The 25,349-nt window shown below is 45.4% G+C and overlaps 1 protein-coding gene across 24 annotated transcripts in view; it reads right to left on the bottom strand.

The window, feature by feature from the left end:
• The window catches only part of MLLT10 (MLLT10 histone lysine methyltransferase DOT1L cofactor), a 225,987-nt gene that overhangs the window by 193,270 nt on the left and 7,368 nt on the right, over nucleotides 1–25,349 (bottom strand). For 4 of the 24 annotated variants that reach the window (XM_054437312.2, XM_054437314.2, XM_054437322.2 and 1 more), the window contains exons 1-3: nucleotides 22,852–23,179; nucleotides 22,568–22,727; nucleotides 18,147–18,226 (exon numbers count right to left, since the gene is read on the bottom strand). In XM_054437312.2, coding sequence (XP_054293287.1) covers nucleotides 18,147–18,226; nucleotides 22,568–22,727 — 240 coding nt within the window. In that variant the 5' untranslated portion in view covers nucleotides 22,852–23,179. Of the gene's footprint in view, nucleotides 1–18,146; nucleotides 18,227–22,567; nucleotides 22,728–22,851; nucleotides 23,181–23,528; nucleotides 23,685–25,349 lie in introns of those variants that run through there. The other 20 variants (XM_054437315.2, XM_054437317.2, XM_054437324.2 and 17 more) reach the window with 14 other exon arrangements.

Below are 25,349 nucleotides of genomic sequence, written 5' to 3'. Positions count from 1 at the left end.
GAGGAACGTTACACACCAGGCATCAGGGGGTGGGGAGATGCACATGCGCAGTGATGTTCTATGTATCCAGGAGGGACGTTTTCAGATGAGGCTAACCAACAGGAATTGCATACCATCTGAAAAGCAATCAAAACAATCCCTTATTCACTACATACTAACACAGAACTGGCTCTCACCTGCCCTAGAAAACTGCAAAGCTTAATTTCCTAGAGAGGGTAAATGGAAGAAATCTAGACTCAGGGACACCAGGAGCAGCTGAAGAAAAACAAGAATCATAAAAGTGTAATTCTAAATCCTCAAATTCCAACATCCATCTGGCTGAAGGAATATTGGTAACCAGGTTTGTCAACCCCAAACACGTGATCGTGATCAGATGTATTTCTCTCTTACTAAGCTGAGAACCCCACTAGATCACTTATAATGAAGTCTATCACTCAACAATGTCTGCTCACACAGAACTTCCAATCCACTCAATTAAGAATTTGTCTTAAATTTGAGGCTGGGCACGGTGGCTCACACCTGTAATCCCAGCACTTTGGGAGGTCGAGGAGGGCGGATCACCTGAGGTCAGGAGCTTGAGACCAGCCTGGCCAACATAGCGAAACCCCGTCTCTACTAAAAATACAAAAATTAGCCAGGTGTGGTGGCACATGCCTGTAGTCCCAGCTACTCAGGAGGTGGAGGCAGGAGAATTGCCTGAACCAGGGAGGCGAAGGTTGCAGTGAGCCAAGATCACACTACTGCACTCCAGCCTAGGCAACAGAGCGAGACTCCAAGTCCAAAAAAAAAAAAAGCGGGGGGGGGGGCCGGGCACAGAGGCTCACACCTGACCTGTAATCTCAGCACTTTTGGAAACCGAGGCGGGTGGATCACCTAAGGTCAGGAGTTTGAGACCAGCCTGACCAACATGAAGAAACCCCGTTTCTACTAAAAATACAAAATTAGCTGTGCATGGTGGCGCATGCCTGAATCCCAGCTACTCAGGAGGCTGAGGCAAGAGAACCACTTGAACCCGGGAGGCAGAGGTTGTGGCGACCCAAGATCACACCAGCCTGGGCAACAAGAGTGAAACTCCCTCTCAAAAAAAAAAAAAAAAAAAAAAAAAAATTTGTCTTACATTTGAATCAAGGCTGAGAATCACCAGATTTTTACATAAAGTCACTAACACGAAACACAGGCCAAAACAGTACAAAAGAAGAGTTCAAGGAGCAGGAGAAAATTTCATAACTGAAACAAAACAAAAACCTCCAATTAAAGTATCAGCCAGGCATTGTGGCTCATGCCTGTAATCCCAGCACTTTGGGAGGTGGAGGAGGGTGGATCACCTGAGGTCAGGAGTCTGAGACCAGCATGGCCAACGTGGCAAAACCCAGTCTCTACTAAAAATACAAAAATTAGCCAGGCGTGGTGGCAGGCACCTGTAATCCCAGCTACTGAGGAGGCTGATAAGGGAGAATTGCTTGAATCCAGGAGGCGGGGACTGCAGTGAGCCAAGATCACGCCACTGCACTGCAGCCTGGGTGACAGGCAAGACTCTGTCTCAAAAAAATAAAATTAAATTAAATTTAAATTAAAATAAATTGTATCCAAGAAACCTGAACAGAAGATTACAGAAATAAGGAGCAGCTGAGAGCATAAAGAGTCCTTAGAAATTAAGAAGTATGGCCAGGCACAGTGGCTCACGCCTGTAATCACAGCACTTTGGGAGGCCAAGGCGGGTGGATCACCTGAGGTCAGGAGTTCGAGACCAGCCTGACCAACATGGTGAAACCCTGTCTCTACTAAAAATACAAAATTAGCTGGGCATGGTGGCATGCGCCTGTAACCCCAGGTACTCGGGAGGCTAAGGCCTGAGAATCACTTGAACCCGGGCGGTAGGGGTTGCAGTGAGCCAAGATCGCACCAATGCACTCCAGCCTGGGAAACACGGTGAAACTCTGTCTCAAAAAAAAAAAAAAAAAAAAAAAAAAGAGCAAGAAAAACAAAGAAAGAAAGAAATTAGTATAACCATCTTGAAAAATTAAAGTGAAGGGGCCGGGCCCGGTGGCTCACAGCCTGTAATCCCAGCACTTTGGGAGGCCGAGGCAGGCAGATCACAAGGTCAGAAGATCGAGACCATCTTGCTCAACATGGTGAAACCTCATCTCTACCAAAATACAAAAAAAAAAAATTAGCCGGGCGTGGTGGCGCGTGTCTGTAATCCCAGCTACCTGGTAGGCTGAGGCAGGGGAATCACTTGAACCCGGGAGGCGGAGGTTGCAGTGAGCTGAGATCGCATCACTGCACTCTAGCCTAGTGGCAGAGCAAGACTCCGTCTCAAAAAAAAAAAATTTAAGTGAAGGAGGGCCAGGAGTAGTGGCACGCCCATAATCCCAACACTATGGAAGGCTGAGAGAATCACTTTCAAGGTCAGCCTGGGCTACAATATCAAGATGCTGTCTCAAACAAACAAAAAAATTTTTAAGTGAAGAGTTGGAAGAGAAAGTGAGGAATCACCTCAGAAAACAGAGTACAAAGAGTTATACAACAGAAACAGAAAATACAAAAATTATAGGATCAGATTAGAAAGTCCAACATCCAAAATTTTTTTAAAATACAGAAAAGGCAAACAAAGCAGAACTGAGGAAATTATCAAAGAAATAATTCAAAAACTTTCTCCCTGACCTAAACTCACATTCCGAAACAGGAGCTAACAAATCAAAAGGACCACTGTGCACCTAGTACAATGAGTAAAAGAAAGCATACCATCTTGAGTATCAGAATAACCAGGTTAAAGAGAAAATACTAAATCCAGAAAGAACTACCACATACAAACGATTAAAAAGAAATGAGAATTGGCTGGGTGCAGCGGCTCATGTCTGTAATCCCAACATTTTGGGAGGCTGAGACGGGCAGATCACTTGTGTTCAGGAGTTCGAAACCAGCCTGGCCAACATGGTGAAACCCCATCTCTACTAAAAATACAAAAATTAGCCAGGCATGGTGGCGCACGCCTGTAATCTCAGCTACTCGGGAGGCTGAGGCAAGAGAATCACTTGAACCCGGGAGGCAGAGTTTGCAGTGAGCCAAGATCACGCCACTGCACTTCAGCCTGGGCGACAGAGAGACTCTGTCTCAAAAAAAAAGAAAAGGAAAAGAAAAAGAAATCAGAATTGCAGCTGGCTGCGGTGACTCACGTCTGTATCCCAACTCTTTAGGAGGCTAAGGCAGGTAGATCACCTGAGGCCAGGAGTTTGAGACCAGCCTGGCCAATAGGCGAAACCCCCATCTCTACTAAAAATACAAAACTGAGCTGGGCATAGTGGCACGCGCCTGTAGTCCCAGCTACTCGGGAGGCTTAGGCAGGAAAATCTCTTGAACCCAGGACGCAGAGGTTGTAGTAAGCAGAGATTGCACCATTGCACTCCAGCCCGGGTGACAGAGTGAGACTCCTTCTCAAAAAAAAAAAAAAAATTAGAACTGCTTTGGACTTGCTAACAGTAACACTGAAAGCTGAAAGGCAGTAGAGAAATATCTTCAAATTCTGATGGAAAATGATTTCCAACCAAGAATTCTATGTACTCTGTCGAACAATCAAGTAAGATAGCAATCCCATTTTATCAACCATGCAAAACCCTAATTTATTTCTCATGCGCCTTTTCCTATGAAGTTGCCAGAAGATGTGCCTTCTTAAATATAAAGAAACAGGGGAGTAGGGGGCTAGAAAAACAGGGAATCCAATATAAGCAAGAAGAAAACTCCAAGATAATGGTGAAGGGATGTTCCAGTATCCATATAGCAAGCCTAAAGAGCAAACAGTCCAGATGGGAGCAAGCAGATGGTACCCAAAAGAAGGTCCCTGGTTTAAAAAGGAAAGGAAGGAGGAGGAAAGACAAGGGAAAGTAAAAGGGGAGAGAAGAAAGAGGGAGAAGGAGGAAGGCGCAAGGAGGAAGAGAGAAGAATAAAATCAAAGAGAGGAGAAAGAGGAGACAGAAAGAAGAGGAAGAAGAAAATAAACAGGAAAGAAGATAAAAGGAAGGAAAGGAAAAGTGAATCTATAAACGACCTAATACGATAACCATGCAGATTATTTAAGAAAGCAATGAGAGAGGCCGGGCTTGGTGGCTCACGCCTGTAATCCTAGCACTTAGGGAGGCCGAGGCGGGTGGGTCACCTGAGGTCAGGAGATCGAGACCAGCCTGGCCAACATGGTAAAGCCCCGTCTCTATTAAAAATACAAAAACTAGCCAGGCGTGGTGGCAGGCACCTGTAATCCTTGCTACTCAGGAGGCTGAGGCAGGAGAATCGCTTGAACCCAGGAGGTGAAGGTTGCAGTGAGCTGAGATCACTGTCACTATACTCTGGCCTGGGTGACAAAAGCAAAACTCCATCTCGGAAAAAAAAAAGCAATGAGAAGATATACAAAGATTTTGTCTTATAGTCTTAGGAAAAAAAAAAAAACGAGGAAAGTTCAAATACAGAACAAATATTAATCACAGAGAAAAAAATAAAAATTAACACCAGAAAGTAATAACACTGCTGTATACTTTTGTCTTGGAAATTAGCAAAAACCAGGCACGGTAGCTCACGCCTGTAGTACCTCCTGAACCCAGGAGATCAAGACTAGCCTAGCAACATAGTGAGACCCCATCTGTACAAAAAATGTAGAAATCAGACAGGCATGGCAGTGTGTACCTATAGTTCCAGCTACCTGAGAGGTTGAGGTGGGAGGATGACCTGAGGTCAGAAGCTCCAGACCAGCCTGGTCAACATGGTGAAACTCCGTCTCTAAAAACACAAAAATTGCCCAGGCATGGTGGTGTGTGCCTGTAATCCCACCTACTTGGGAGGCTGAGGCAGGAGAATCGCTTGAACCCGGGGAGCAGAGGTTGCAGTGGGATGAGATCACACCACTGCACTTTAGCCTGGGCAACAGAGCGAGACTCTGCCTAAAAAAAAAAAAAAAAAAAAAAAAAAAAGACAGAAACTACTAGACTTAATTAAAAAAAAAAAGTCTAAACATCTAAACACAAAAACAGAATAAACAGATACCATATGCTAGGCAATTTATCAAAGTACATCTATGTTTTCAACTCTCTTACTAGTTTTGTAGGCAGGTTAGAAAAGAATACAAGCAAGTATTAAGCGCCTGATTCATTCCTGCCCTTATGCTAGGCTTTTCTCACATTAAAAGGAAAAGGAATTCGAGAAACAAGCAAGTAAAACTGGCTATGTTATCGGTCTATGATGGTAAGCACCAAATCTGTTAATTTTTGAAAACCATCTCTTTGAAAGCTATAGGAACTTAGGATATTATGCTGAATTTAAAATGAAATACTAGATTATAAGTCAGCAGTAACAAAAAAAAAAGTTAGTAAATGTTCAACTTCAAAGACATTCTATTTAAAGTGTACAGGCTAAAAAGCCTGTACAGAAATAAAAAAGTTATTTGTGTTATGTAAAAAAAAGGTACAATCCGAGTACTTTTTGGCACTCAACCTGGCTTCTTGCACTTAGAAATCAAAGATAAGTTGGCCGGGCACGGTGGTTCACGCCTATAATCCCAGCACTTTGGAGACCGAGGCAGGCGGATCATGAGGTCAGGAGTTCGAGACCAACCTGACCAACATGGTGAAACCCCATCTCTACTAAAAACACAAAAATCAGCCGGGCGTGGTGGCGCGTGCCTGTAATCCCAGCTACTCAGGAGGCTAAGGCAGGAGAATCACCTGAACACTTGAAGCTGGGAGGCAGAGATTGCAGTGAGCTAAGATCGCGCCACCGCACTGGGTGACAGAGCAAGACTCCATTTCAAAAAAAAAAAAAAAAAAAAAATCAAACATAAAAGAAATCTGAAAACAATTTTTAATTATATGAATAAAGGTAAATCTCCAGGTGGCAGAAATAAAAAAGAACTTTAAAGTTAAATAAGGCCGGGCGCGATAGGTCACGTCTGTAATCCCAGCACTTTGGTAGGCTGAGTCAGGCAAATCACTTGAAGTCAGAAGTTCGAGACCAGCCTGGGCAACATCTGAAACCCCCGTCTCTACTAAAAATACAAAAATTAGCTGGGCTTGGTGGCACCCATGTGTAGTCCCAGCTACTCAGAAGGCTAAGGCAGGTGAATTGCTCCAACCCGGGAGGCGGAGGTTGAAATGAGCTGAGATCGCATCACTGCACTCTAGCCTGGGTAACAGGGCAAGACCCTGTCTCAAAAACAAACAAAAGGCTAAAGGAATCAGTATTAATTGAAGCTGGGGCAGTTAAGGAAGCTATCAGAAACAATACCTTAGAGGGTAGGACTGACTATAACAGCAACATAGACTAAAGATGTGGAGAAAAGCTCTAACTGGGTTCCCTACATAAGGACAAGAGCTGATAAGGACCCATGTCATAACAGGAAGAGACTCTAGAAAACCATGTACTGGACTACTAAGACTAGGGAAGCTGCACAGAAATTAGATGCTTGCTCCAGATGTAAGTAGATGAGTCACTCTAGAAATCCAAGGGGATGCTGAGGGAAGGTATGGGGCCCAAAATCCATTATCTAAAGGATGTAGAAATCCAAGCCAAGAAACAAACTTAGAGACTGGCCTGGAGCAATGAACCCCATTAGGCAAACTGTAACAGGCTCTGCAGCTACCAATCCAAGTCCATTTTCTCCTTCTTCCCTACTAACAGAACTCTCACTTTAACCAGTTTATCAATGGGCCCAACTTTATGACCACATTTTGCAGACTCCATAACAATTAAGAGCCAGTAAAATTAAGCATAAAGTGTTGAGTGGAGCCTCAAGGACAATTAGTTTAAGAGTACAACTCAGGGCCAGGCGCAATGGCTCATGCCTATAATCCCAGCACTTTGGGAGGCCAAGGCGGGCAGATCACCTGAGGTCAGGAGTTCGAGACCAGCCTGGCCAACATGGCGAAACCCCATTTCTACTAAAAATACAAAAATTAGCCAGGCATAGTGGCACACACCTGTAATCCCAGCTACTCGGGAAGCTAAGGCAGGAGAACCCGGGAGGCAGAGGATCACGACCACTGCATTCCAGCCTGGGCAACAGAGCAAGACTCTCTCTCAAAAAAAAAAGAGTACAACTCAGTTAGAGGACCACACTTGAAGCTTACCCTCTCCCCTTCTTTCTCCCTGGGACTTCTTTTGTAGTCACAATCACTGCAGTTCCAGCTGCCATGCTTTGACTACGGGATAACCCTGAACATGAAAACTATGTGCTAAGGCTGATACAGAAGGAAGACAGAAAAAGCATACTCCCTAGTGACTTAAGAGAGCTGTCATCAAAGCTTCAAAATGCCTTTTGCTTTTAAGTAAAAGAATAACTGGATGGGCGCAGTGGATCACGCCTGTAATCCCAGCACTTTGGGAGGCCAAGGCGGGCGGATCACGAGGTCAGGAGATGGAAATACAGTGAAACCCCATCTCTACTAAAAATACAAAAAATTCGCCAGGAGTGGTGGCATGCGCCTATAATCCCAGCTACTGGGGAGGCTGAGGCAGGAGAACTGCTTGAATCCGGGAGGTGCAGGTTGCAGTGAGCCGAGACTGCGCCACTGCACTCCAGCCTGGGTGACAGAGCAAGACTCAGTCTAAAAAAAAAAGAATAACCTCCTGACTTGTAGAAACCATTATAATCTGGTCAGACAAACACAATTCTTAAAAGACAGAGAGCAAAGGCAAAAACCCCACAGTGACATCTTCACAACTCATGGTAGAGAAACAGGAATCCCAGGAAAGACAACTCCACCTGCAGATTAGCTTGCAGTCAAAAATTACACAATATATAAACACATCTATCACTAGAGTTAACAAACAATTCCAAAATCTGAGAATCTTTACAATAAGTATGTTTTAAATGTTCAAATAAAAAAAAGAATATAATTCTTCAAACAATAAGGCAAGATAGCCTGAAAAAAGACACAAATTGAAATATAAAATCACATAAAAATTCTAGAAATTTACTCAGAAAAAAAATTAATTCACTGAATTAAAAATTAGCATAAATCTGAAGACAGAGTTAAAGATATTATCAATAATGCAAAGATAAGATAGAAAGGCCAGGCGCAGTGGCTCACTCCTGTAATCCCAGCACTTTGGGAGGCCAAGGTAAGTGGATCACGAAGTCAGGAGATCGAGACCATCCTGGCTAACATGGAAAAACCCCGTCTCTACTAAAAATACAAAAAATTAGCCGGGTGTAGCGGCAGGCACCTGTATTCCCAGCTACTCAGGAGGCTGAAGCAGGAGAATGGCGTGAACCCGGGAGGCGGAGCTTGCAGTGAGCCGAGATCGCACCACTGCACTCTAGCCAGGGCAACAGAGGCTCCGTATCAAAAAAAAAAAAAAAAAGATAAGATAGAAAATATGAAAGACAAATTAAAAGACATGAAAAACAGAATGAAAATCCCAGACATATACCCAACAGTTCTAGGAAAAGAAAAGTTAATGAGAAGGTTACAGTATTTGAAGAGACAGAGTAGAAAATAAAAAATGGAAGGACACTGAGTCCTCAGAATGAAAAAGCAGACCAAGTCTCAAACAGGATAAACAAACTCAAAAGATTGTTTATCAACCAACAGATACCAGAAGACAAACTAGAATAAAATCTTTAGTTACAGGAAAATAGCTATTCTCAAAGGATTCAAACTAGCTTCCAAGAGAGCAAAATAATGAAATTCGTAGACACAAAAAGACTAATATAGCTTTCTTACTTATTACTTACTAGCCTCAGACCCTGAGAAAAAAATACCAAAACCTTCAAAGGAAAAAAAATGAACCCACAAACAAGGAAAATAAAAGGCTAGATTGAACAAAAACATCAGTAATATTAAACCTAATTATAAATAACTATTTTTTTAAAACACACAATTATTTAGAAGATTCAAAATAAGACGCACAGGGGCTCACGCCTGTAATACCAACACTTTGGGAGGTGGAAGCAGGAACATTACCTGAGGTCAGGAGTTCAAGAAAAACCTGGCCAACATGGTGAAACCCCGTCTCTACTAAAAATACAAAAATTAGCCAGACAAGGTGGCATGTGCCTGTAGTCCCAGCTACTCAAGAGGCTGAGGCATGAGAATCGCTTGAACCCACGAGAATCACTTGAACATGAAAGGCGGAGGTTGCAGTGAGCCGAGATCACACCACTGCACTCCAGCCTGGACGACAGTGAGACTCCATCACCAAAAAAAAAAAAGAAAAAAACAGATGGAGTAATTCCAGCTACTTAGAAGGCTAAGGTGAGAGGATCACATGAGCCCAAGAGTTCCAGACCAGCCTGGGCAACACAGTGAGACTCTATCTTAAAACAAACAAACAAACAAACAAAAAAACAGCAGAGTAATAAAGACAACAATAACATAGATTGTGCGAGGGAAAAACAACCAAAGGAATCAAGGCGTCCCAAGGACCTTTGTTTTGTTCAAAGGGAGTACAGATATTAAGACTCAGAAAAACATTAAGTATGCATGTTAAAACTTTAAGTGCAATTACTAAAATAAAAGAAATAGAGCATATGACCACCAAATCAGCAGAGAATTAAAAAAATAAAAGAATGAAGGGGTCGGGCGGGGTGGCTCACACCTGTAATCACAGCACTTTGGGAGGCCAAGGCAGGAGGATTACCTGAGGTCAGGAGTTCGAGACCAGCCTAGCCAACATGGTAAAACCCTATTTCTACTAAAAATACAAAAATTAGCCAGGAGTAGGGCTGGGCATGGGAGTTCACGCCTGTAATCCCAGGACTTTGGGAGGCTGAGGCACGTGGATCACCTGAAGTCGGGAGTTTGAGACCAGCCTGACCAACATGGAGAAACCCCATCTCTACTACACAAAATCAGCCAGGTGTGGTGGCACATGCCTGTAATCCCAGCTACTCGGGAGGCTGAGGCAAGACAATCGCTTGAACTCGGGAAGCGGAGGTTGTGGTGAGCCAAGATTGCACCATTACACTCCAGCCTGGGCAAGAGCGAAACTCCATCTCAAAAAAAAAAAATTGCCAGGCACAGTGGCGGGCACCTGCAAGCCCAGCTACTCGGGAGGCTGAGGCAGCAGAATCGCTTGAACCCAGGAGGCAGAGGTTGCAGTGAGCTCAGATTGCGCCACTGCACTCCAGCCTGGGCAACATAGACCCTGTCTCAAAAAAAAAAAAAAAGAAAAAAAAAATTAGCCAGGAGTGGTGGGGCATGCCTGTAGTCTCAGCTACTCAGGAGGCTGAGGCAGGAGAATCGCATGAACCTGAAAGGCGGAGGTTGCAGTGAGCAGAGATCACACCACTACACTCCAGCCTGGGCCACAGTGTGAGACTCTATCTCAAAAAAAAAAAAAAAAAAAAAAAAGCAAAGTAGAATATTTACAATCTAAAATGTCCTCTCTGGCCAGATACGGTCACTCACACCTGTAATCTCAGCACTTTGGGAGACCAAGGCAGGAGGGACTACTAGAGCCCAGGAGTTCGAGACCAGCCTGAGCAACATTGTGAAACCCAGTTTCTACTAAAAATACAAAAACTAGACAAGCATCGTGGCACATGCCTGTAAACCCAGCTATTCAGGAGGCTGAAACACAAGAATCACTGGAACCCAGGAGGCAGAGGTTGCAGCGAGCCGAGATCATACCACTGCACTCCAGCCTGGGGGATGGAGCAAGACTGTCTCAAAAAAATTAATTAAATTTAATTTTTAAAAATTCTTCTGTATCTCATCAAAATTACTTAAGTAGATAAAATTTCTAGTAAGTCACTTCAGCCTGCAGTAATTCAGAACAAATGCTCACTAAATAAAAAATAGGCCAGGCATGGTGGCTCACGCCTGAAATCCCAACACTTTAGGAGGACAACACGGGAGGATCTCTTAAAGCCAGGTGTTCAAGACCAGCCTGGGCAACATAACAAGACCTTATCTTTACCAAAAATTTTAAAATTAGCTGGACATAGTGGTATGCGTCTACAGTCCTAGCTACTCAGGAGACTGAAGTGAGAGGATTCCTTGAGCCCCAGAGTTCGATGTTGCAGTCAACTAAAATCGCACCACTGATTCCAGCGTGGGCAAAAAGCGAGACCCTGTCTCTAAATACATACATACAAAAATAGTCATGAGAAAGTGTGTTTAATTTTTTTCTTTTGGGAGACAGGGTGCTTTTTCTAAATAATGAATGTCTATCTACAAAGAACTTCCCTTAAAAACCAAACTTTCCTCAACCTCATCTCCTTTAATTTTTCTCTTTCCTTATACTTTCCACACAACAATCAAATCCTCTATCTTCCACGCCCTACAACCAGGGTTCTACCCAACCAGGAAGCTGTATTAGCTGTCTCAAAAACTTTTCTTTGTCCTTCAGCGTTCCTGGCAGTACTGTCACTATCAACTTTTCTTTCCTGAACACCTAGTTGTCTCTGTGGCGACTGTACTTTTTAGGTTCTTTTCCTGACAGTTCACTATCAATCCTTGGTAATCAGTTCTCTTATTCTCCCAAATGTGAACATTTCTCTTCTCTAGCAAAAAAAAAAAAAGGCATGTGGTTCCCAGTTTTCCCTCTTTGCAGCTTCAACTCTGACTTCACTCTGTAACTGTATCCTAAATTTCCAATACAAAAATCTCTTTTTTTTTTTTTTTTTTTGAGATGGAGCTTCACTCTTGTTGCCCAGGCTGGAGTGCAACAGCGCGATCTCGGCTCACTGCAACCTCCATCTCCCAGGTTCAAGCAATTCTCCTGCCTCAGGCTCCCTAGTAGCTGGGATTACAGGAATGTGCCACCACACCTGGCTAATTTTGTATTTTTAGTAGAGACGGAGTTTCTCCATGTTGGTCAGGCTGGTCTCAAACTCCCGATCTCAGGTGATCCGCCCGCCTCGGCCTCCCAAAGTGCTGGGATTACAGGCATAAGACACCGCGCCTGGCCTCCAATACAAAAATCTTAGCAGCGTCAAAACCAACATGCCCAAAACAGGTCTTTCTTTACTCTTCACTTGCTCTCCTTCCTCTACTACAACTGCTCTAATATTTATTAATGGTATCACCATTAATGAGTGAGCACCTTGATATCTAAGAATCATCTTTGATTATTCCCTTCCCTTTACCTAACATCCATTTCTGTCATTTCACACTTCAAAATGCTCCCTTCTTTTCTGCTCCTTTTGTATTCCCACATCTTTATAGTAATAGCATCCTAAGTCCATCTCTAACCTTCCCTTTCAAGTTCATTCTATATAGTACCTAAATTTTCTGAAAATGCTCCTTTACTTTTCTGAATCTTTACTGTTCAGTATCCGTCAGGGTACTGCCAGGTCATAATCCCCCTTCCCTGAGAAGTGAGCTATCCCCAGTCCAGAGAGTTCTTCCTGTGTCTGAACAACTTGACCCTATTGTCTCACCATAGCAAAACGGTCCAGTGCTAGGTATCTCATCCAAGCCAAACCAAAGTTGGGCTTTTGTTTTACTGTTTTCTCAAAGGAACATGAGATTGGGACTGAATTTACTCGCTTTTGAGACAGGAGATGGAAAATATCAGGAGCTGAGGTATCGTCATCTTTCACCATAGGAGGCAACATGGTGGTTAAGAGGTAACACAGTGGTTAAGAGCTTAATCACATCCCAGACTGTCATAAAACATCTATTTCTCTTAAAACTATAGTATCCTTACCCATAAAATAAGAATAACATCCACCTCATAGATGTGATAGGATGCTTAAATGAAGTAACAGGCATAAAACATTTAGCACAGTATGTGGCACACAGTAAACACTCAAAAAGTTAGCTACTCATTTTGAAACAAGTAGCACAGTAAATCTGCAGAAAGAAAAGAATGGAAGCAGGCATGCAGACAAAAGTAGAAAAAATTTCATAAGACTAATTCAATTCCCTTTCTGAATGAAATACATTTCCATGTTAGGGTTCTTGGCTCCTGTGTCCTTATAATACAATGGCCTTTCTTTGCTTATCTGTTTCTTACAAAGGACCCTGCCTTTCATAATTATACACTACAGATCGGGCATAGTGGCTCACAATGGTAATCCCAGCACTTTGGGAGGCCGAGGTGGGCAAATCACCCGAGATCAGGAGTTCGAGATCAGCCTGACCAACATGAAGAAACCCCATCTCTACTAAAAATACAAAACTTAGCTGGGCGTGGTGGCACACACCTGTAATCCCAGCTACTCCGGAGGCTGAGGGAGGAGAATCGCTTGAACCCAGGAGGCGGAGGTTGCAGTGAGCCAAGATGACACCACTGCACTCCAAGCGTGGGCAACAAGAACTAAACTCCGTCTCCAAAAATATATATATATATTTTTAAATATAATTTTAAAAAGGTTATGCTTTTGCCTCTTCTTTAAAAATCCTTGGTCAGGCAACATGGCTCACGCCTGTAATCCCAGCACTTTGGGAGGCTGAGGCAGGTGGATCACCTGAGGTCAAGAGTTTGAGACCAGCCTGTCCAAAATAGAGAAGCCCTGTCTCTACTAAAAATACAAAAATCAGCCGGGCATGGTGACACATGTCTGTAACCCCAGCTACTGGGGAGACTGAGGCAGGAAAATCGCTTGAATACAGGAGGTGGAGGTTGTGGTGAGCCGAGATCGTGCCATTGCACTCTAGCCTAGGCAACAAGAGCGAAACTCCATCTCAAAAAACAAAAACAAAAATAAAAAACTAGCCGGGCATGGTGTCTGTAATCCTAGCTAATCTGGAGGCTGAGGCAGGAGAATCACTTGAACCCGGGAGGCGGATGTTGCAGTGAGCCGAGATCGCACCATTGCACTCTAGCCTGGGCAACAGAGCGAAATTCCGTCTCAAAAAAACAAAAACAAAAAAAACCTTAATGTCACCCACATCCCACCAAATGATGTTAAAATAAAATGCCCCCCTGCAAAAAACTTTTTTCTTAAAGAGACAGGGTTTCACTTTGTCACCTGGACTAGTGTGCAGTAGTGTGATTATAGCTTATTGCAACCTCAAACTCACGGGCTCAATGGATCCTCCTGCCTCAGCCTCCCACATAGCTAGGACGACAAGTACACCACCACACGTGGTTAATTTCTTTTTCTTTTTGTAGAGATAAGGTCTCACTATGTTGCCCAGGCTGATCTCCAACTTGTGGCCTGATCTCCAACTCAGGTGTGATCCTCTCACCTTGGCCTCTCAAAGCACTGGGATTACAGGCGCAAGCCACTGCACCCAGCAGCATCTAATATAATTTTTTTTTTTTTTTTGAGACAGAGTTTCGCTCATTGCCCAAGCTGGAGTGCAATGGCGCAATCTCAGCTCACTGCAACCTCTGCCTCCTGGGTTCGGGTGAATCTCCTGCTTCAGTCTCCCGAGTAGCTGGGATTGATTACAGGCGCTCGCTACCACGCCCGGCTAATTTTTTGTATTTTCAGTAGAAATGGGGTTTTACCATATTAGCCAGGCTGGTCTCGAACTCCTGACCTCATGTGATCCGCCTACCTGAGCCTCCCAAAGTGCTGGGACTACAGGCTTGAGCCACCGCGCCCAGCCCTAATACACCTTTTAAGATAACTACCTTATTCACACTGACACTTTGACCATGTCTTTAGAGAGAATAAAAGAGTAGAAGCACTAACAAGTGGCATTTGAGGCAAAGGATGCTGGCATTCTGACACTCCCTATTCATTATCTTCTCTCTCTGAATACCCACCTTATTTTCTTATCTTTTCCAGCCTTCAATCTACTGTGACACCCCCTGGAACAGCCTCATCTCATTGTCAGTGTTTACTAATAAACCATAGGTTCCACTGCATAGTGACCTATTCACCACAAACCGTAACATGATACAAAGAAAAAAAAGTCAAAGAGTAGCTCTATAAAGATTTCACCAAGTCCCAAACTTTCTATGATTGATTTTATCCTCCATTTGCTAAATCACACTAGAATAACAGCTGTAATTCTATTAAAGTGCATTCTCACACACAACCAAAACATATCATCAGAACTATAAAAAAATTGCTCTGGGGCTGGGCACGGTGGCTCACACCTGTAATCCCAGCACTTTGGGAGGCCGAGGCGGGCGGATCACGAGGTCAGGAGATCGAGACCACAGTGAAACCCCGTCTCTACTAAAAGTACAAAAAATTAGCTGGGTGCAGTGGCAGGCGCCTGTAGTCCCAGCTACTAGGGAGGCTGAGGCAGGAGAATGGCGTGAACCCAAAAGGTGGAGCTTGCAGTGAGCTGAGATGGCGCCACTGCACTCCAGCCTGGGCGACAGAGCGAGACTCCGTCTCAAAAAAAAAAAAAAAATTGCTCTGGCCAGGCACAGATGCTCACACCTGTAATCCCACCACTTTGGGAGGCTGAGGTAGGAGGACTGCTTGAGCTCAGGAATTCGAGACCAGGCTGGTCAACAAAGCAAGATCTCATTTCTAGTAAAATTCAGGCCGGGCATGGTAGCTCACGCCCATAATCCCAGCACTTTGGGAGGCCAAAGCAGGCAGATCACCTGAGGTCAGGAGTTCGAGACCAGCCTGGTCAACATGGTGAAACCCCATCTCTACTAAAAGTACAAAATTTAGCTGGGTGTGGTGGCACATGTCTGTAGTCCCAGATACATGGGAGGCTGAGGCAGGAGAATCATTTGAATCCAGGAGGCAGAGGTTGCAGTGAGCGGAGATGGCGCTACTTCACTCCAGCCAGGGCGACAGAGTGAGACTGTCTTAAAAATAAAATAAAATAATTAGCTAGGTGTTAAGTGCTGCAGGCCTGTAAGTCCCAGCTACTCAGGAAGCTGAGGCAGGAGGATCTCTTGAGCTCAGGACTTCAAGGCTGCAGTGAGCAATGATTGCGCCACTCCACTCCAGCCTGGGGAACAGAGCAAGACTGTCTCAAAATAATAAAATAAAAATAGCTCTGAGACTCAACACATTTTTATAGGCTACTCAACCATTATTTCTTCATTTTTTTGTGAGACAAGTCTCGCCCTGTCGCCCAGGCTGGAGTGCAGTGGCGCAACCTCAGCTCACTGGAACCTCTGCCTCCCAGGTCCAAGCGATTCTCCTGCCTCAGTCTCCCAAGTGGCTGGCATTACAGGTGCACACCACCACACCCAGCTAATTTTTGTATTTTTAGTAGAGGTGGGGTTTCACCATGTTGCTCAGGCTGGTCTCAAACTCCTGACCTCAGGTGATCCACCCACTTTGGCCTCCCACAGTGCAAGGATTACAGGCATGAGCCACAGCACCCAGCCCATTATTTCTACTGGTCAAAAATTGCCCAGGCAAACACAAAAGCTTCTGCTTTTGCTATATGCCTAGGTAAGGAAGCTGAAATGTTTGTTTTCTACCTTCAGTCTAATTCCATAATCAACACCAAGGGAAAGGAGTTTACTATAACAAGATGTCTTGGAATAAATAATAAATCAATAAATGTAATAAGATTTAAAAAAGGAACTATCACATTTTAAATGGTAGGTTTGCATAACTAATGAAAATAAAATCTATTTCTGATATTTTCAGAAATCCAAATGGGAAAAATGCTTGTGGACACAAAGGATAAATATACCTCCCTCACTGTGTTTTTTGTGAGACACTCTCTCACTCTGTCACCCAGGCTGGAGTCATGGTTCACTGCAGCCTCGACCTCCCAGGTTCAAGCAATCCTCCTGTCTCAGCTTCCAGAGTAGCTGGGACTACAGGTGCAAGCCACCACGCCCAACTAATTTTTTTTTTTTTTTGAAACAGTCTCACTGTTTGAAGTGCAGGCTGGAGTGCAGTGGCACAATCTTGGCTCACTGCAACCTCTGGCTCCCTCGTTCAAGCGATTCTCCTGTCTTAGCCCCCAGAGTAGCTACACTACAGGCACACGCTGCCACATCCAGTTAATTTTTTGTATTTTTAGCAGAGATGGGGTTTCACCATGTCAGCCAGGCTGGTCTCAAACTTCTGACCTCAAGTAATCCGCCCACCTCAGCCTCCCAAAGTGCTGGAATTACAGGCATGAGCCACTGTGCCCAGCCCCAACTAATTTAAAAAATTTTTCTTTTGTAGAGACTAAGCTGACCAGGCTGGTTTCAAACTCCTGGACTCAAGCAATCCTCCTGCCTCGACTTCCCAAAGTGCTGGGATTACAGGTGTGAGTCACTGCGCCCGGCCTACCTCCTTTCTGTTTTTTTTTTCCTTTCCTGAGAGTCTTGCTCTGTCACCCAGGTTGGAGTGCAATGGCATGATCTCAGCTCACTGCAACCTCTGCCTCCCAGGATCACGCCATTCTCCTGCCTCAGCCTCCCAAATAGCTGGGATTATAGGCACGTGACACCACGCTCAGCTAATGTTTGTAATTTTTTTTTTTTTGAGACGGAGTTTCGCTCTTATTGCCCAAGCTGGAGTGCAATGGTGCCATCTCAGCTCACTGCAACCTCTACCTCCGGGGTTCAAGCAATTCTCCTGCTTCAGCCTCCTAAGTAGCTGGGACTACAGGTGCGTGCCAAGCCCAGCTAATTTTTGTATTTGTGGTAGAGATGGGGTTTCACCATGTTGGCCAGGGTGGTCTCCATCTTTTGACCTTGAGATACTCCCGCCTCGGCCTCCCAAAGTGCTGGGATTACAGGTGTGAACCACTGCACCCAGCACCTCATTCATTCTTATAAGAGGTTTAGAAAAGTTCTGAAATAAGGTAACCACCCAAGTAAAAAAATACATATTTTTTTTTATGTTGGTTTGCCAAAGGGACTGAATGCCTGAAATCAGTGAGTATTCAAAGTTAAACTATACACCCAAAGATGTAGTAAAAGGAATATGATAGTCACTAAAATTATTGGTATTTTTCCCATTACACAAAACCTAACAGAATTATCAATGTAACTTTCTTATGTTTCTATTTCCATTATATTTTAACTATGACTAGCCAGTGTAACCTTCAAACTTCTTCAAGCTTTCTTGATTCTGTAACTAGTTAACAAAGCCCAAATATGACTATGTATTTTTGTTTTCAAAGTATCCAAAATATACTCACTTGATTCCATTTGTTTTTCAGTTTTACAAAATCTGTTTAATACTCCAAGTCAGTATTTGGCCTAAATTATCTCTTACATTATGGTATTTGAAGAAATGACTGACAACCCCACAAACCACAACAGGAGTGCAGTTCCTAATTTCCTAAGCTACTCACTAAAGTTTAATGTTTTTGATAAATAGTCCTTACCACTCTGGCTGCTCTCTCCTGAGATTCACATTTCCTGCAAAACCATGGTCCAGTGGGTACTTGAACAATGCCATAGCAAGCTGTTGAAAAATGAAATGTGTTAAAATGTTAAGATTCGAAGAACTATGGAAAAATCAAATACCCTTTCAAGGCCCTATTAATCCACCTGTCACTATTCAAGTAAACTACCTCTTTACAGAGAAGTAAAACAGTTCACATCCTATTTATCACATATAAAGCTTACTTAATTAAAAAGTAAAAATTTTAAATGCAACTCTTTTGTGTTACCTCATCTAAATAAATCAAGGCTGGGTGCAATGGTTCATGCCTGTAATGTCAGCATTTTGGGAGGTCAAGTTGGGAGGGCTGCTGGAGCCCAGGAGTTCCAGAACAGTCTAGGCAATACAGTGAGACTCCATCTCCACAAAAAAAATTTTTTTTTAATTAGGCCAGGCGCAGTGGCTGACACCTATAATCCCAGCACTTTGGGAGGCTGAGTCAGGCGGATCACCTGAGGTTGGGAGTTCAAGACCAGCCTGACCAACATGAAGAAACCCTGTCCCTACTAAAAATACAAAACTAGCTGGGCATGGTGGCACATGCCTGTAATCCTACTACTCAGGAGGCTGAGGCAGGAGAATCGCTTGAACCTGGGAGGCAGAGGTTGCAGTGAGGTAAGATCGCACCATTGCACTCCAGCCTGGGCAGTAAGAGTGAAACTCCGTCCCAAATTAAAAAAAAAAAAGAAAAAAAAAAAATTAGCTGGGCACGGTGGCATGTGCCTTCAGTCCCAGCTACTCAGGAGGCTGACTTGAGCCTGGGAAATCAAGGCTGCAGTGAGCCATAATCACACCACTGTGCTCCAGCCTGGGCAACAGAGGGAGATCCTATCTCAAAAAAAAAAAAAAAAAAAAAAGGTATGTTCATTTCTAAATACATAATGATGTGAATGCTCCAGATGATTTAAGTATACATCACATATCTAATCACAGTCTTGTTTTCAAATTGGTTTTTAAAGTTAATAATTAGCTCAAAACTGAAAATTTTCTAAAACTCTAAAAACACTAATAACCAAGTAAACTTTTGCATGAGCTCACTAGGCAGAAATATGAAAATATCTTAAATATTGGAAAGCATTTAAAGAATATAAATTCAGGTCGGGCACGGTGGCTCATGCCTGTAATCCCAGCACTTTGGGAGGCCGAGGCAGGAGGATCACCTGAGGTCAGGAGTTCCAGACCAGCCTGGCCAACATGGTGAAACCCCATCTCTACTAAAAATAAAAATAAAAAATTAGCTGGGCATGGTGGCAGACGCCTGTAACCCCAGCTACTTGGGAGGCTGAGACAGGAGAATCACTTGAACTTGGAAGGCGAAGGATTCATTGAGCTGAGATCACGCCACTGCACTCCAGCCTGGACAACAAGAGCAAAACTCCATCTCAAAAAAGAAATAGGAAAAAATTAGCCAGGTGTGGTGGCAGTGCCTGTAGTCCCAGCTACTCAGGAGGCTGAGGCAGGAGAATCACTTGAACCCAGGAGGTAGAGGCTGCAGTGAGCCAAGATTGCCCCACTGCATTCCAGCCTGGGCGACAGAGGGAGTCTCCGCCTCAAAAAAATATATAAAGAAAGAAAGAACATAAATTCACAAAGCAGAGTACTACCCACTGTACAATCACGGCAGAATATAAATTCAGTATAACTTTTTAAAACTCCAGGCCGGGCGCGTTGGCTCACGCTTGTAATCCCAGCACGCTGGGAGGCCGAGGCGGGCGGATCATAAGGTCAGGAGATCGAGACCATCCTGGCTAACACGGTGAAACACCGTGAAACACCGTCTCTACTAAAAAATTAGCGGGGTTTGGTGGTGTATGCCTGTAATCCCAGCTACTCGGGAGGCTGAGGCAGGAGAATTGCTTGAACCTGGGAGGTAGAGGCTGCAGTGAGCCAAGATCGTGCCACTGCACTCCAGCCTGGGTGACAGAGCAAGACTCCGTCAAAAAAAAAAAAAAACTTTTTAAAACTCCAAAAGCTAAACTTCTACTTCCAGTTAAACATTTGTAGGACCAGGCAAGGCAGCTCATGCCTGTAATCCCAGCACTTTATGAGGCTAAGGCGGGCAGATCCCTTGAGCTCAAAAGTTCGAGACCAGGCCAGGCGCAATGACTCACACCTGTAATCCCAGCACTTTGGAAGACCAAGGCAGGCAGATCACCCTGAGGTCAGGGGTTCAAGACCAGCCTGACCAACATGGAGAAACGCCATCTCTACTAAAAAAAATACAAAAATTAGCTGGGCGTGGTGGTCCATGCCTGCAATCCCAGCTACTCGGGAGGCTGAGGTAGGAGAATCACTTGAACCTGGGATGCAGAGGCTGCAGTGAGCCGAGATGGCACCATTGCACTCCGGCCTGAGCAACAAGAGCAAAACTCCGTCTCAAAAAAAAAAAAGTCAAGACCAACCCGGGCAACCTGGTGAAATCCCATCTCAACCAAAAATACAAAATTAGCCCGATATGGTTGTCCAGGCCTGTGGTCCCAGCTACTGGGAAGGCTGAAGTGGGAAGATGGCTTGGAAGGTCAAGGCTGCAGTGAGCTGTAATAGCACCCTGCATGCCAGCCTGAGCAACAAAGTGAGACCCTGTCTCAAAAAAAAAAAGAATTAGTAACATGTGTCTCACTATAAATGGTCTATCCGTCAAAAAACACAGCATAGGTATCCAAAACACAGCATCATTGCCCAAAAACTTTATTCAGGTGTACTTCTAGGAAAGAAAATTTAAGATTTAAATAAAAATTTTCTATATTGCGACATAGAAATTACTATCAATTTTGATAGTTTATCATCCAATTCATAAGAAATAGCCTTCAAAATGCCAATGAACACGGGATGACCTTAAAATCAGTATCTGGTTTGACACGCATTGTATTTCACTCCCTAAAAAAGCAAGACATGCAACTTGGCTCTTCTTTAAAAGTCTAGGGCCAGGCGCAGTGGCTGACGCGGGTAATCCCAGCACTTTGGGAGGCCGAGGAGGCAAAAAGATCACCTGAGGTCAGGAATTTGAGACCAGCCTAGCCAACATGGCGAAACCCCGTCTCTACTAAAAAATACAAGAAATTAGCGGGTGTGCTAGGGTGTGCTTGTTATCCCAGCTACTCGGAAAGCTGAGGCAGGAGAATCAATCGCTTGAACCCAGGAGGCAGAGGTTGCAGTAAGCTGAGATGGCACCACTGCACTACAGCCTGGGTGACAGAGCAAGACTCCGTCTCAACAAAATAAAAAGTAAAAAAATAAAAGTCTGGGAATAAACAGCATTCTCAGAGTAAGTTCACTACCTCAGAATCATCACCACTGCATCTAAGTCTCCCTTCCCAAGTGTGACATTCGCTTCTCTACAAAATGCACTTTAGCACATGTTCAAATTTTTGTCTCCCCTTTGGTGGTAGTCCTTTCCAACAGACTACTAAAAACATATGCATCGCTTAATGCCAGATTCAGAAATGCGAAGGGACATGGAGCCACCAAAAAATAATGTAGACTGTTTTGTCCTGGATTCCTTACCACGTGAAATGGGGAAAAGTCGGCCACTTCAAAGGCCAGAAAAGTATCTTACTAGTGTCTTCGGCCTTCTTGTATATCCAAAAACCTCATCAATTGTTAACAACCAGAAATAAACTAAGAGGCTCCCCAAAAGTGACTTGGCACCGCCACCTCTTCTCTTCAGCCACCTAGGCTGGTGGTGGCCTGCCGCGGCCACCCCACGGGCGCTGCAGCAGCCCCGCCACTCCCCCACGGTCAGCAACGGACTCCGCCATCTCCTCCGCAGACAGCTACCGGGCGGCGGCGGTAGGGCCCGAGCCTTCTGGCTCGAGGTGCAACGGGCCCCCATCCCTCCCCATCTAAAGAGGCAAGGCGACCCCCAGCCTCCCCGCCCTGGCGCCGCGTTCCCGAGCCCGTCTCCACGCCACAGGAAATCTCCAAACACTGCGGCAGACAGGCGGCTGCAGGCCAGGGAAGAGGAGGGCGCTCCACTCTCCCAAACCCACCCCCAAGGCCCCGGGAACCCCGGGAGGAGCGCGCACCGCCCCCGCCCCCGTCCCCGCCCCCACCCCGGCCCGGATCTCGAGGGCGCGGCCGCCGCCCTGCCCCGCCCCGCCGAGTCAGCAGCCCCCGGCCCCGGGCGCAGGCGGCGGCCGAATGACACTTGAGAGAGTGAGAGCGGAATCACATGACAGTCCGGGCCACACGCACTTTCTCCCACATGCGCGGCCCACACCCCCAGCGCCCCGCCGCGGACCCTCCGCGTCCCTCCCGCGGCCGCGGCACGGGGCGGGGGCGCCGGCGGTTGCGGCCCAGGTGGGGGCGGCGGTGACCGTTGGGCGCAGGCGGGCGCGCCCCGGCGGGCGGTTGGGTGTTTACCTTGATGCACCGCGACGCTGCAGCCGTGCCCGTCGCAATAAACCAGCGGGTTCTCGGCCCAGCCTCTCTCGTCTGAGCAAACGCAACAGCCTCCAATCATCTCCTTCATACTATGGGAGACCTCGTCCTCCAGTGACACGGGCCGGTCGCTAGAGACCATCTAAGAGGGAGTTGGGGGGACCATTAAAAAACACATGCAAGCCGATTAGTGCTTCCCCCCCACACAGCCCCCCGAGCCCGCCCCGGCGCCCCCCGCCCGGCCCAGCAGCCCACCGCTCGCTCACTCGGGCTTTGCCGCTCAGTCACTCACGTTCCGCACAGGAGTCAGGAGCCATGTCCTTGCTGATTCCCCCCACCTCCCCTCCACCGCCTCCTCCGCCTCCTCCTCCTCCGCGTCTTCCCTCCCCACCTCCACCCGGCCGCTAACGCGGGCGCCCGGAGAGGGCACACATAATCAAGAAGGCCTCCGCACAGGCGCACTGGGGGGGGCTCCCGCTGGGCCCGGGGCAGCGAGGGAGGGGAAGGGGGCTGTGCTTCCTCCTCCGAGCGTCACTCGGCGTGCGCGCCCGTCCTGCCGCCGGCGTGAGGGAGGAGGCCCGGGCGAGGCTAGCCCTGCGTGCGCGCCGCCGCGGCCGGTCGGCTGCCCCTGGCCTACCTCCGGGGCCCCGTCCCCCTCCCCCGCGCCGCTCGCCGCCGCCGAGGTGTGCTGGGGGTGGGCGCGAGGGGAGCCGGCGGCGCGCGGAGGCCGGAATGAGCTGACGCGAGGGCGCGGGGGCGCGCACGCGGGGGCGGGGACGTTAGGCCACCCTCTGCAGCGCTGGTGGCGCGGGCCGCGTGTGAGCGTCGGGAAGAGGCTTGGGAGGTGGCGGGGGAGGCGGACGCCTAGGGCCGGGAAGGGGTTTTCTCAGAATCGCCAGAGGGGACTCCCCGGGGGCATCATCTCCGTGCCCTGGGAACCTACCTGCTGGCCTTTTCCTCCAAGACTGGCCCGTGGAAAACGAGGGTGGGGCGAGTGTGCCAGCTACCATGAAGGGTGTAATGAAGCATGGCTTCCTGCAGTTGGCCGCGCTAACTTCACAGTGCTGCCGCAGCCACTCCACCCATTAAATTCACGTCCTGGACTCTTCCCAAAGTTCACCCGCTGGAAGTCCTACCAAGTCTGCCGCCCATTTTCGCACTACGTGGGCCCCAGTGACAAACGAAAGTGCATTCCAGGCTGAAGGTCAAAAGCCTGGGTTAGGGCTGCACTCGGAGAGGGAACGCCAAGGCGTCCCTCAGCTCGGTGTGCAGGACAAATGGTGGTTTATCAGGAATTAGCAATATAATACGATGATCTGGAAAATGCACTTGTATTACACCAAAAGCAAGAAGGAACTCTAGCCCTCCTAGTCTAGTCGCTAAAACATAATTAACGCCATCAGACAGTGGCGTCCAGTTTTGATGGAGGATTCCTCTGATTCGGGTCTTTTCTCCAAATTTATACTTGGAAATGTGAGGTCATTTAAAAGTGGCAGAAAGATGAGAGCTCCCACCTCACAAACAAATGGAAAATGGATTAGGCCTATCTGCATAGATTAATTAGCTGGATGCTGAGCACTTTTAAACTAAAATCTTCCACTGTCGCCCTATTCCTTATGCATCTGTAAAGCCCAATATTGATGTTTAAGCAAAAAATGTCTAATTAGAAAAGTTTCGCATGAAATCAGAATTATGTATAGATTGTTTAAATGACAAGCCCAGTTAAAAGGCGAATTCATGACTTTTGATTAATACCTTGCAGGTACAAAATGGTTCTTTATCAGGAATTCGCATTATAAATGTGCTGATCTGGAAGATGCACTTTCACAGTGCTAAAGCATAGAGAACCCAAGTTCTCCTAGTCGGTCGCCAAAAGATAATATAATGGTTTGGGCTTTAAAAGCCTTCTAAATGTTCTTCTGATAAAGGGGGGTTAGAAAAGGTATCATGGCTGTTTTTCTATTTCAAATTAATTGCTAGAAATCTGTGTAAGAGTGATAATAGGTATACAGCGCAATGAGAGCATATATAGCAAATTCAGATGTTTTAAAAGCTGAGATATACAAAGTAATGGCAATTGAAATGTACACTAAAACAATGAGAATTCACATAGTGCATTTAGAAAAGGTGACTACAAGACTACATAATGTGAATTCTTTTTTGGGATGTGACAACAATTAATACATTTCTGGATATATAATAATTATATTTTTTAACTACTTTAAAAATTTATGAAACTAAAACGGCCTTCAAACAAAACTATACTGTTTTGTGTATCTTAACCATATATTTTATCTTCACCCTTCTACAAAGGATACCAGCTCAATATCCAAGTCCTGTTCAGACTCTTACTATAGAGCAATTCTGAGTTAAAAATCAATGTGAAACTTCCCCTCCCAAACACTGCAGCCAAGGCTTAATGCATTAAATTATTTAAAAATACATTTGTTTTATTTTTAATGCATTGGAGCTTAGTTCTTGTGAAGGAATTAATTTGTATGTAAAGAAGGATGGGTACCTTGCCCTATTGTTTAACACTTAAAACAAATGTAAGTAAACACTTGCTATTTCCTAAACAAAACAAAAAAAATTTTTCATTTGTAAGAGGTTTCAGAAATTTTTAAAAATAGGGAAAATGTATTATTTCATAACAGCCTGTATATAAACAATAGTATCTGAAACAAATTTTGTTAAAGATGTATACGTAAGTGTTCACAAAATATAATTCAAATTATTTAAAACTGATTTTAACATATGTTGAGTA

This window comes from Pongo pygmaeus, chromosome 8 (assembly GCF_028885625.2).
Source record: "Pongo pygmaeus isolate AG05252 chromosome 8, NHGRI_mPonPyg2-v2.0_pri, whole genome shotgun sequence".
Taxonomy (NCBI): Eukaryota; Metazoa; Chordata; class Mammalia; order Primates; family Hominidae; genus Pongo; species Pongo pygmaeus.
The sequence above is the reverse complement of the archived record's forward strand: the minus strand, read 5'-3'. Positions and strand labels throughout refer to the sequence as shown.